The following is a 12,930-nucleotide window of genomic DNA, read 5'->3' as shown; positions in this document are numbered from 1 at the left end:
AGTATACAATTATTTGGAAAGGGACAGGGTGGGGGTGGTTCAGGGGGTACAGGGAGAACACAAACAGTACAAAAATTACATACAGTATTTAATAGGAAACAGAACGGTGGGAAGGGGGGTGATAAGGAGACACAGGGGCAGAAGATGTATACGATAAGCAAAGGGGAAGGTGTGGGGAGCCATAGGGAGAGCAGGGGGGCATGTTGTGGGGGATTGGATCAGGAGATTTGGTATGCCTGCCTGAAGAGGTGCATGTTTAAGGCGCATCTGAAGTTCCATGTGTCGGGAATTGTTTGGATGTTTTGTGGTAGAGCGTTCCGGAGGACCGGTGCTGCTCTAGAGAAGTCCTAGAGGCGAGCATGTGAGGATCTAATTAGAGGAACGTTTAGTTTCAATGTGTTGGCTGATCGGAGTGAGCGGGCTGGGTAATGTACGGACAGGAGGGAGGCTATGTACGGTGGCACGGAGCTATGGATAGCTTTGTGGGTGAGGAGTTTGAATTTAGTTCTGTAGTGGATGGGTAGCCAGTGCAGTGACTGGCATAGTGCAGAGGCGTCTGAGAAGCAGCTGGATAGGAAAATTTAGTCTAGCTGCTACATTTAATATGGATTGGAGAGGGGAGAGTCTGGTGCGGGGAAAGCCGATGAGCAGCAAGTTACAGTATTTGAGTTGGGAATGGATGAGGGCGACAACGAGTGTCTTGAGTGTGTCCGTAGTGAGGAATAGCCGGGTTTTAGCAATATTTCTGAGGTGCAGGTGGCATGTTGGGGCTACGGATTAGATGTGGGGGGTGAAGAAGAGGTCAGAGTCCAGTGTGACCCCAAGACAGCGGGCATGGTGTTTGGGGGTTACTATGATGCCAGGCACTGGAATGGAGATATTGTGGGTGGGGTCAGTTGGAAGGCGGAAAGACGAGCAGGTCAGTTTTAGAGAGGTTCCAGTTTTCCTATCGGACATTAAAGGCCTATAGTTTCGTTATGCCATAAATGTCTCAGCCGGTAATACCGCCTTATTATAGAAAACTGTACCCCTGGTATAGACTTTCCCTAACACATACAGTGGCCCTTGCTATCAATCCCTGGGTAAATTACCCCAAACCCCAAAACCAACACAGTTCATAGCATCATTATGGTTGTGTTGGTTTCCAAATGTTTGGCATTACCACTCATCCTGCTACTGAGAGAATTGTGGGAACTTCCCTAGCTAGTTCTTAATAGGCTTGTTAAATTGTAAACTATTGATGACCTTTGTGCAGAATAGGCTATCAATAGTACATCAGCGGGGGTCTGTTGCTTGAGATCCCCGCTAACCAGCTGTTCACCCGGCCAATGCACTTGTGCACTGAGCTGATTTCTGCAGGAAGCAGACAGCTCCGTTGTCACGACAGTGGTCAGACTTGGTATTTGCAGGCAAAGTTCCCATTAAAGTGAATAGAAACTTTGTGTAATACCAAGCCTGCCCACTGCCGTGGAAATGGAATGATCTGCTTTCTGCAGACATCAACTCTGTGCATAAATCCCACCATCATGTGTAAACAGCTGATCAATGGGGTCCCACGTGGCAGATCACTGCTGATCTACTACTGATAGCCTAACGTTAGCATAGACTATCAATACTCAACAACTGGACACCCCCTGTAATGACCTTCTCAAAACATAACAGCTATGTAGGTATTGTGTGTGTGTGTGTGTGTGTGTGTGTGTGTGTGTGTGTGTGTGTGTGTGTGTGTGCGCGCGCGCATTATAATCTTGCATTTATGAATAGTCATTCAGATTTATTACTAGTCAAGTTGAGGTTTGCCCCCACTTGTTAATGAAAGTGAAGAATAATATGACATTGAACACGTGAAGCTCTAAAGTAAAGTGCTACATTATTTCATGGAGGCCATTCACATGGATGTAAAACTTGGATAAATGAAGTCTACCAGAACAGGAACTGCCCTTATAGAGCAGATCTCTGCTCTTGCTTCTGGAGCACGTAAACAGAAGTTGTTTTGTGAGAGAACCCAATTAGTAAGTATTAAAGCTACTGCAAAAAAGCAGGTGGTATAAAAACCCCAAGACTTACTGCTCTTCAAGATCTTGCACTAGTTTCAAGATCTTGTTAGCAGGATATGCTTCTTGTCTTTCTGACCGTCCATAACACTTTTTTCCAAAATTATTGCAAAATTATATTTTATTTGAGTATTCTTTGACATTCTTTACAAGCAAATGTGGTTGCATATGTAATCTCTTAATGTGGTATAAAATGTATAATTATCTTTCGTACAAATAAGGAAACAAGCCATCCTGGTGGCCGGTTCTATTTGTGGTCCTTGTGGTTTCACAGCAGCGGGGCATGTATCACAGCACCTCTGTAGCGCTCTCTTCTGGGAGCTTGGCCGTTCTTTTCTATACATTACTTTCCTCCCGATGTCTTCCTGCCGCTATCAGTACTCTGTAGACGACATTTTGTTCTTTTTCTATTTTTGAACCACTTCCTTCCTGCTAGAATATATCCTCCATATGTTCGGAATACATCCCATATCTAGAAGTTCTTGAAAAAAGACATTTATCCAAGAACATTCAAAACATCCTTCTAAAGCTTTTGGTTGTTGTCTGTGAGAGCCCAAAAAAAGCAGAGGAGCCTCTGAGCATTAGCCATGATCACAACGTATGCCAAACGATTTATGTCATCTACAACTGCCTTTTTCAGAGTTCATTAAGAAAAAGTACAAAGTCTTAATGAGATCCAGATTCAGGAAACAGAAAGCCAGACGCCAAGCTGTACCAACCTCACACATTGCCAGTAATATCTATTTATATGGATGTGTCTGTCTACCTCTTGCTCGCTGTGTAACTAGAAGGCTATCATAGAAGGGATTTAGAACTAAAGCTGGCCTGCAACTAGACTGCAGTTTTGGCCTACATTGTGAAAGATTCTTTGTGTGCCACGGAAACTGCTTTTGCTATAGGCTATGAACACTAAAAAAACACATCTTGATACACCATATCTTAATTTGAACCCACCTTTTATTCCTTTCTATACTGTTTGATTACAGTGCTCTTCAAAGTCCATGTAGAAAAGGGTTCTGTGCACTTAAATTTTTCATGGACCGGTGCCAGCAAAGGAATGGGATTGGGGTGACGTCATGGAATCAGCCCCGGTCTATATGATCCGGTTTCCAGAGCCATGCTCCTTGTCATTTGGCACAGGGTGCTGATGAGTACTCTCTTCCTTACACTGCAGAAGTTTCCCAAGGTGTCGTCTATCTGAAATGCCTCAGTGGGACTCCGTGTATAATGTGCCTTTCTTAACAACTCTGCTACATCGTCGCCTGTAAACTGAAGGAGCGACAGAGAGGTGTTTCCCCCTAGCCAACCAATAAACCATATTGGAAATGTATTTATTCTGGACCCGGCTCTATGTGAGTGCTGGTTATTGTCCTGTCTAAAGTGTTTGAGGCATCTTCCCCATTCTCCACCTAGGGACAGACGAAGACCCTTAAATTTCTGATGTAGGGCCGCCCTTATCAGGGTGATCACCCTGTTTTTACGCAGGGTCTACCAATCCAAAGTTGGCTAGGGGTAGCATTCCTGAATCCAAATTTTTGTTATGATGATTTTGGTCTATTGTGGACATTTATGTCTTGGTTCTACGTGTAGGTGACGTTTGTGAGGGGTGCCATACTTGCACCCTGCACAAATGTAACAATCTTCTGCTAACGTAGACCTTTTTATAGAAATATTAAAAATTACTTATTGTATTGTCTCTTGCCTCATTCCAGTCACTGTGCAAAGAAGTTTTTCTGACTTTGTGGCTAATGTTACAGTTTGAGTATGGGACTTCTCTAGAGCTACAACAGAGGTTTTGCAGCCATAGCTATAAATTGGATGACTTTGAGCCTTAAAGTTGGTACCAGAAAATTTGCCACCCAGCAAGAAAATGAGGCAGTTTCATCTATCAGACATTACCTTAAGTAGGTTTAATACTGACTTTGAAAACACATGAACAGTTGGACGTGTTCACCATATATGCAAATTATCACAGATATGCCCAATTCATCATACCCACGAAACCAAAGATTTGATACCCTCAGAAACACAGAATGCAATTTTGTAAGCAGCGATCTTCACAAGTGAGATCTGATAGGACCATGTAGAAGAGAATAAAGAGATAGTACACTCTGCCATTGAGGCATAAATGGGCAGAAGAGTCATAAGGAGAGGTGTTGAGAACCTCCAGTCAGCTTTTGAACCCCTTTAGTAAATTCACAATCACCATGTCCTCAGGCAGAGAGTTCCATAGTTTCACTGCTCTTACAGTAAAGAACCCCTTCTACACTGTTGGTGTAGAAACCTTTCTGTAGATATAAAGGACGCCCCTTTGCTACAGTCCTGGTTTTAAGTAGTTCATAAAGAGAGATCTCCGTATTGGCCCTTGATATATTTATACATAGTTATTTAGTTCAGAAAAAGTCTGCTATGGGGCAACCTAATAACCTTAATTTTGATTTTTCTGAATACGGTAGTCTGCCCATTCCATGTATTACTTTGGTTGTCCGACTTGGAACCCCCTCAATATCTACTATGTCTTTCTTGTGTAGTCGTGCCCAATATTCAACGTGTTGTCTAATTAAACTTTTTCACACCTTTTACAAGAAACTTCTAGGGACTGATAATGTGAAGGACCACATAGACCCGGACTTTTTTCTTAAGTCTCTGATAGAGTAGTGGGATGGAACAGATCAGCAGCACCACAAGCCCACTCAGGAGGTGCTCTCACCCATCACTTCACTTATTGGACCATCAACTTGAGCAGGAAACAGTCTGATTTATGTAACTAGCCCTAGAATATTCATTTCGATATATTTGGCCTCAGTGCGTCTGACATTTCTCTATATACCAGTGTCAATGAGAAGTGCATTCTGGACTAATTTAGTAGAGACCTCATGCGGAGAAGTTAAGAGTGCGAGGGCTTGTGTTGCTGTAATATGGCATTGTGTTGTTAATTAGAGCCATATTTTAACAATTACTTCTTAGAATCCTCTTGTGATTCATAAACATTGTTTACATGTTTCTCTAATTTGAACGATTCCCTCCTCTTCTATTCCTTGCATCAATTGCAGGGTGCTGGCTGGGTTAACAGAATGATACATATACGCTATAGGTAACATCTGTACGCTAAATATTTTCTCCAGTCACTGATGATATTGCTCGGAGATGATGGAAAAATGCTAATTTATTAGCCAAGATCTGGATGCCTGCTGTGTTCCCTCTGAACTTGTACAATGGGTTGAGAATAGAGATGAGCGAGCACCCAAATGCTCGGGTCCGCGTTATTCGAGTCGAGCTTTTCGTAAAATTTGAGAGCTCTACTCGAGTAACGAACCCCATTGACTACAATGGGAGACTCAAGCATTTTTGTATGTGGGACGTCGGGTCCTGAGCTTTTTTTTTTTCTTCGTTCTCTCCTTCCCTCCTTCCTGCCCGACAGATTTGCCAATGACGCGCGCTGCGGCGGGGAGCGGCCAAAATGGGCACGTCACAGCGGGGAGAAACTGGTGCGGGGTCGAACACTATTTGATGCTCGTTCGAGTAACGAGCACCATCGAGTACGCTAATACTCGAAGGACCATCAAGCTCGGCAGAGTATGTTCGCTCAACTCTAGTTGAGAACCACTGCTCTGGACAGCTCGGAGAAACCCTATATTATAATCACTCATTCTTTAGAAAGGGGGCCATGTAATACCACATGTGTCCTGAAGAGGGCACAAATATCCATTAGCTCAATTCCCAGCGATCAGTGATTATCGGACGTGTGATCACTAGAGAGTTCTCATTTAAAGAAGGGGGGTTTCCACTTGGGAGTTTTACCTATGGAAGGTTGTGATTCACGGTGGAAATGTGCTGTGCCTGACTACACAATTGTTATGTTTCGAGTAAAGTAAATTTTCCCACATTTGTCAGGTATTTCTATCCTCTGGTCATGAGATCTAGGAACAACCCTATATTTTGGTTGTCAATTTTGCTAGTATATGCATCTGATTGCTCGTCCCCACTGGGAATCAGCGCTGATGATCTGCAGATGTAGCAGTGCCAATCCTGCTGGTTGGTGCATTACAATTCCTGTGTAGACGCCCTGGCGCCACTACGCTATTTGTGTAGCATAGTGTTTGCCAGTCAGTTTGAAGTGTTGGCTGTGCTACGAGATGTGTCGGCGCTGGCACGTCTGCAGCAATGTGAACAGGAGCTCCAGCTAAACTCCATCAGGTTTATCATTTACAGCTGATGTGGAGTTGTGCCCTATCTGCACAACCCAGCCAGGTGAGAGGCTATAGCTACATTTTTGTTGGTTCATTGTTATGAACGACTCCTGAAAGCTCCAGGTCTCTCCTATTTTTCTCTTTCCTTCTCATTTTTTTTTTTAATTTTTTTACATTTTTTTTTGTAAGTTCCTACAAATACTAAATCATAATTCTAAGCATTCAAGAAGCTAAGAGCTATGTGACCGCACGCTGGACTGGAGAGATGCTTATTTATCATTTTATACCTGCAGAACTCAAAGATCTGTATAAAAGGTCAGACATTGACTTGCAGGAATGCTGCCATCCAACAGGTGGCACTGAAGAGGTATTGCTCCATTTTCCTTATTTGCATATATTACCCAGAGGGGCATGAATGGCCTATAAGTCTCCTCACTCACCTTCTGGGTGCTCTCCTTAAGGAGTGATGATACCCCTGCGAACCTGCAGAACTGACATGGACAGAGCTATCATGTTTTATTTAATATTATCGGGGAAATGAGTCTTTGGTGAAATTTCTTTATCCGCAAAAAAAAAAGTCTAATCACTGGGGGTCCAACAGCTGGGACCCTCAGCGATCCTCAGATCAGCACTTTCTAATGCCCCATTGGAATTGAATGGCAGTGCACAACCAACAGTTCACTCACATCCCTGCTTGTGCCAGTACTAAAGTGGTGGTTGAGCATGCAACATTGAAGATGTTCGGGGGGCCTCTTTCTAAGGATCGCTGTCAGACCGCAACCCCCACTATCCCACCTTCTCCTCACCTGATCAAACATACCCTATTCTGTGGATAGGGGGAATAAATGTCCAACCTGTTCCAATGTTAGAGGTTGTCCAGGATACGAAAGAAAAAAAGTCGATCCCGCTCCGCTCTTGGGCATTGGCGGCGTTTTATTATAGTAGCTTGGCTAGGGGGCTGAACTGCAGTACTAGACACTGCCTATAGACAAGAGTGGCGCTATTTCTAAAATAAAGAGAACCCTTTTTTGTAATTGTGAGCGACCTCTTAAGGTCATGCATGGTAATGTTTTCATGTGCAAGAAATAATGTCTGCACATACAACAATGTAAGTTTGGAGGGAAGAGTGTGGCGCTATTGGTTTCCTTCACCGGTGGATAATGTATACTTAGTTTTACAAGTGTTTTATACATTTGTTTAAGGAGCTGATTGTAACATGTATAAATCCTAAACAGGACGGGATGTTGTATATGAATTTCGGGACGTACTTTGCCTGATGAGAAAAGCAGACGATTCTGTAAATGAAAGTAGTCCGATCTGTTTAATTTTGTATATCCAATAACTACTTTTCACCTTGTCTTGTATATATGATCTAATCCTTCCTCACACTGTCTTTACATCCATATTTCTGATCTTGTCAAGGCTTAATGTATTCCATCCTCCGTCTTCCCATAATAGGATCCGGATTTCTGTGTAATGTCTTTTGTCTAATGTGTTTTTTTTTTTCCTCTTTTTTTTTATATTTTTTTTTAAAGGCCTCACTTAGGGTTTGTGGTTGGAGCTTTGTACCCAGTTAAACATGTGTTCTTAGCAATGAGAGTTAGCATTTGGCTTTTGGTATGCATAAGAAAGCTGTCCTAATTGTCCCATGTCACTGATTAGTCTTACTTGAAATTAAAAAGAAAACTCAATGAATACCGATCCAGAAAAATAATCTTTATTACATGTGCGGCCTCCGTGGGCTGCCATAGAGGCTCTACATTAGAGGCCCCATGCACATCTATTGGAGCTCTGTTGCAGCTTCATATAAAACAGAACCATAATATGGCCTAAATATAACACCGTGCGTGGGGACTTAATTGTCCTGACTAGAGATGAGCGAGCATACTCGAAAAAGCACTACTCGCTCGAGTAATTTGCTTTATCCGAGTATCGCTGTGCTCGTCCCTGAAGATTCGGGTGCCGCTGCGGCTGACAGGTGAGTCGCAGCGGGGAGCAGGGGAGAGCGGGCGGGAGAGAGGGAGAGAAAGATCTTACCTCCGTTCCTCCCCGCTCTCCCCTGCAGCTCCCCGCTCCGTGCCGGCACCCGAATCTTCAGGGACGAGCACAGCGATACTCGGATAAAGCAAATTACTCGAGCGAGTAGTGCTTTTCCGAGTACGCTCGCTCATCTCTAGTCCTGACTAACTGTGTTCTATGAGTAATACGGCACCCATAGAAGTCTATAGGACGTTCTGTACTTAGTCACCTAGTATGTAAGGCTGAAAAAAGAAACATGTCCGTCCAGTTCAGCCTATAACAATCCTCCCCCCCAATGTTGATCCAGAGGAAGACAAAAAAAAACCACAATGCGATAGAAGCCAATTTTCCTTTGCTTGTGCCTCTGATTTCACATTGAGTTGTACAGATTTTCTATAGTTCTAAGTCTCGTCATGTGCCATATTACAGAGATACTCTTCCATAAAAGAATATCTTTCTAAGGGTATGTTCATAAGCAGCATATTTATTGCAGAAATTTCGGCAATTTCAAAGTCTGTTCTACACATGTGAGTGGGGTTCCTTCCGCAGCATGAGTGTGGAATTTTGGTAAACTGCTTTAACATGAATGGGAAAGTCAGAGATTCCTGCAGCAAATCTGCCACGTCTAACTATACCCAAAACAGAGCCATAGAGTGCCTCCATAGACTTGGCTCTGCAAGAGGTCTATAGCAAGCACTTCACATATACCCACATCTTCCCCAGACATGACCAAGTGTAATACGGCTAAAAGCCCATTTACATGCAACGAATATCGCTCAAAATCCGTTCAAACAGCTGCAATTGAGCGATAATCGTTGAGTGTAAATGCGGGCATCATGCACTTTTCATCTGAATGCTGATTTTAAGGTGATACAAAGTATATCTCAACAGACCGCATGCTGTGTGCTCAGTGGGAGTTGTGAGATTACATTGTATTCTACCAGCAGCCCCCACGAGAACAATGCAGCTGTATGCAGAGCCCAGTTCACATGCTGGTCTCTGCAAACAGCTCCTAGAGGCCCCTTTACATGCAAATAAAGCTGATAAAGTGTTAATGGACAGTAGTGTCCATTAACAGTTTATGCAAAATGATCACTAAAGGCCCAGTTACACGCAAGGATAATCTTTCAAGCAATTGAAAGATTGCTAAAACTTTCAATCTTTTTGCATAACATACTAATGGGCACTAATGCCCATTAGTACTTTATCAGCTTCGTTTGCGTGCAAATGATTTTCCAGGAGCTGCTTGCAGAACTCAGCAGGTAGTCTGAGCTCTGCAATTAGCTCCATTGTTCTGGAGGGGCTGCTAGGAGAAAACAATGTTCTCTCTAGCTCCCATGGAGATAGCAGCCTGTGGTGAGAATACGTCATCTGCTGCTGGAGAACACAGCATGCAGTCTGAAGGATGCTTTTTAAGCTCACCTAAAAGTCGTCATTCAGGCGAAAAGTGCACGATGGTAGCATTTACATGCAACGTTATCGCTCATATGCCATCGCTTTAACGAATTTTTAACTAAAACCGTTGCATGTAAATGGGCCTTAAAACTTTCAACCCTTTGAAAGATTATCTTTGCGTCTAAATGGGTCTTCAGTCATTAACACTTCATAGAGCTAAACCTCATATACATATGTATGGAATGGGAACTACTGCACCAACTCCCACTGCCATCTTTAGGTGCAGGCCACTTGTACGTGCAGTGCTAAATATTAAAGGGGCTGCACAAGTTACTTAAAATACACCCAAAGTATGCTAAAATAACAAAAGAAGGTATGCTCTCCCATTTAATCCCCTGCAGCTCCAGTTCTCTACGCCAGGTTTTATGCACTTTGCTGTAGGGATGACGTGCCCATATACCTTATGTGACCACTGAAGCCAATCACTAGCCTCAATGCTCTCGTGCCATATACTGCTGAGGCCTTTGATGGCTGCAGTCATGTAAACAAAGTCCTGCAGGGGGTTTAATGGATGAGTGTGTTTTAATTTGTCATTTTAGCACAATTCTTGGCTTTGGACGTATTTTTTAAATGAATTCGGAAACCCCTTTTAAAATGTGACTCGTTCTGATACCAAATCTGAACATTTTTCTAATTACTTCTTATAACTGAACGTCTTTCCTCTTCTCACAAATACACAAAGGCATCTTCCTTTTCCCAGAAAGGAGGTGTGAATTGTTTTTGCTGGTTCCTTTCATTTCAGTTACATATACTGTACAGTATCTCTGCCGTAGACTTCTTGGTGCTGATGATACGTCTTATGCGGTATTTTGTAGGTTCGGTATCCATCCAGTGGCAGGACGTATGCCTGGGCAGCTGAATGTACTTCTGGCTGAAGCTGGTGTGCCATATGACATTGTTCTGGAGATGGATGAGATCAATGAAGACTTCCGTGGTAAGAAGGATGAGACGGTACTCCTACTGGCCTGAACTTACAACCCTGTCATGCTGCTGACTGTATCTGTTCTCTTCTTTCTCTAGACACTGATCTGGTCCTTGTGATTGGTGCCAATGACACAGTTAATTCTGCGGCTCAAGAAGACCCCAACTCTATCATTGCTGGTATGCCTGTCCTGGAAGTGTGGAAATCTAAGCAGGTACGGACCAGAGTCACCAGCTTGTCCACTGTTCATTTTATCTTGAGAAACAATCTAAAGGGCTTAAGTCTTTATACTGAAGAATCGTTCAGATTCTCCCTGGATGGCAATGATTGTTCAGTGTAAATGCCGGCAGCGACTGAACGACTAATGATGATGAACCATAAAATACAGGCAGTCTTTCATCTATGGATGACGGCCTGCTTACTGTGAATGGAGGTGGATGGGCGAAGCGATCTCCGGGCTGCTCCGCCTCCATTCACTGAGAGTTTATCGCTCCTGTGTGAGAGTGGTGATCCCGTGTAAAAGTGCCCTTTCTTGCCACGTGCAGGTCCTCCTGGACAAACAACTTCAATGTCCCAAGATTCTTCTCCTCTTGTCTTCTCCATAAAAAAAGCATACTTTTTTGTAAAAATATGTGCAACATATACAAATGTATGTTGTTTTTTTTTGTTTTTTTTTAACAGATGCTTTTTTAATGAAAATGTATACTTTTATAATTTTTTTTACACTTTTGTGACGTATATGTTAACGTGTACTTTTAATGTACACAAAAATTGCAGTGTCAAAACTGCCTTACTCTGGAGCACACATAGGCGGCGAAAAATAGCATTTACCCATTTGTACCGATTTTTAGATAGCTACAAGGTTTTCCGTTAAAGGGCTTTTGGCCAGGACCCTTATAGACTTTGCTATTGGTGACCTATCCTATTGGTTGATTGGTGAGGGTTTGCTGCTCAGGATCCCCACTGATAAGCTGATCCCTGGGCCCACTACCAGTGGGATCAGTTCTGGAAGCAAATCTGGCCACTGCAATACGGACAGTGCTAACTGCTTCCTGTACACAGCAGGTCCAGTAATTGGGCCTTTTAAATACCTCTATTTGCCTAATTGCTACAGGAAGGGAAAACCTAATATAACTAGGTTGTGAATGGAAGTTTACAAGTTTGATTTGACATAATTCTTTGGGCTAAGAGTTGTCCGTTTTGTACAACTCATTTTCCATAGAAGGGACCTCTAATAATAACTTTATCCCCAATACTGCCATTGTCCCCAGAAATTTGCCATAAACTCATTTAGTTTTCTACAGCACCACTAGAGGAGAAATGTATCATTACACTGTTCTCCTTTAAATCTGTGTCCCATATAAATGACTCTCGTCCTCTGATGCAAAAAAAATAAATCTTGACAGCCTCTACCGTAGCCAATAGGCGAGGGTCCTGAATGGGACCCCCCACCTCCGTTAATTAGTTTATAGTATGTGAAATGACATTTCCTTCTTTTCGTTGTCCAGGTCATTGTAATGAAGAGGTCTCTTGGTGTTGGTTATGCTGCTGTTGACAATCCCATCTTCTACAAGCCCAATACTGCCATGTTGTTGGGTGATGCCAAGAAGACCTGTGATGCTCTGCAGTCCAAAGTGCGGGATTCGTACCAGTAATAGTTACTCATCGTGGGCTCATTTTTTAACATAAGCTCTACCGGCCAGTGTTAACAGTTTTGAAAACCACCTGTTTTTTTACAGTATAACTTTGTAGACTTAGACTGAGTCCGGTAACACATGGCTGAAACAAACAAAGATTGGATTTGGTATTTTGAGTCCTTGATACCAGTTTTTGCATGAGCCAAGAAGGGGAAAACTTTCACTATTGTACATGAAAGCAATCAATGTTTTATAGATTTCTAACTGTAGCATACGACCTTTCTTAACTACAATAATGCATTGTACTTGGATAATGTGAAGATCGGACCCCTCTTATCTTGCCATCTGATACCGCAACGATTTCTCCATTTTGTAAAGCAGCAATGGTCCCTTTAATAAAATGTAAAGTGGCACAAGTGACATCAACGTGAAGTCCTCAATGCAATATTACTTGACTTGTTTCACTGATGTGTTAAGTTCAAGATCATGTCCATATATTCTTTGCAATACTAAATCATACAGTTGGACTTTGGAAGTTACTCCATTATGACTAGAAACTTTCACAAACTTTTTCCCATAGTGCTTTGCTGCATTCATTTTAGCCCCTTGCAAACGGATACATGCCAAACTGGTAATGGTAGACAGTTATTGGA

General features: G+C 42.7%; 1 protein-coding gene across 1 annotated transcript in view; it reads left to right on the top strand.

Moving 5' to 3' along the window:
* Positions 1–12,697, top strand: part of NNT (nicotinamide nucleotide transhydrogenase) — a 129,699-nt gene extending 117,002 nt beyond the window's left edge. Inside the window, exons 20-22 of the mRNA XM_066602744.1 lie at positions 10,534–10,652; positions 10,739–10,854; positions 12,149–12,697. Coding sequence (XP_066458841.1) covers positions 10,534–10,652; positions 10,739–10,854; positions 12,149–12,295 — 382 coding nt within the window. The 3' untranslated portion in view covers positions 12,296–12,697. The remainder of the gene's footprint in view (positions 1–10,533; positions 10,653–10,738; positions 10,855–12,148) is intronic.
* Positions 12,698–12,930: the final 233 nt, after the last annotated feature.

This window comes from Eleutherodactylus coqui, chromosome 5, assembly GCF_035609145.1.
Source record: "Eleutherodactylus coqui strain aEleCoq1 chromosome 5, aEleCoq1.hap1, whole genome shotgun sequence".
In the NCBI taxonomy this organism is placed as follows: Eukaryota; Metazoa; Chordata; class Amphibia; order Anura; family Eleutherodactylidae; genus Eleutherodactylus; species Eleutherodactylus coqui.
Note: the sequence above shows the minus strand (reverse complement) of the source record. Positions and strands in the feature narration are given on the sequence as shown.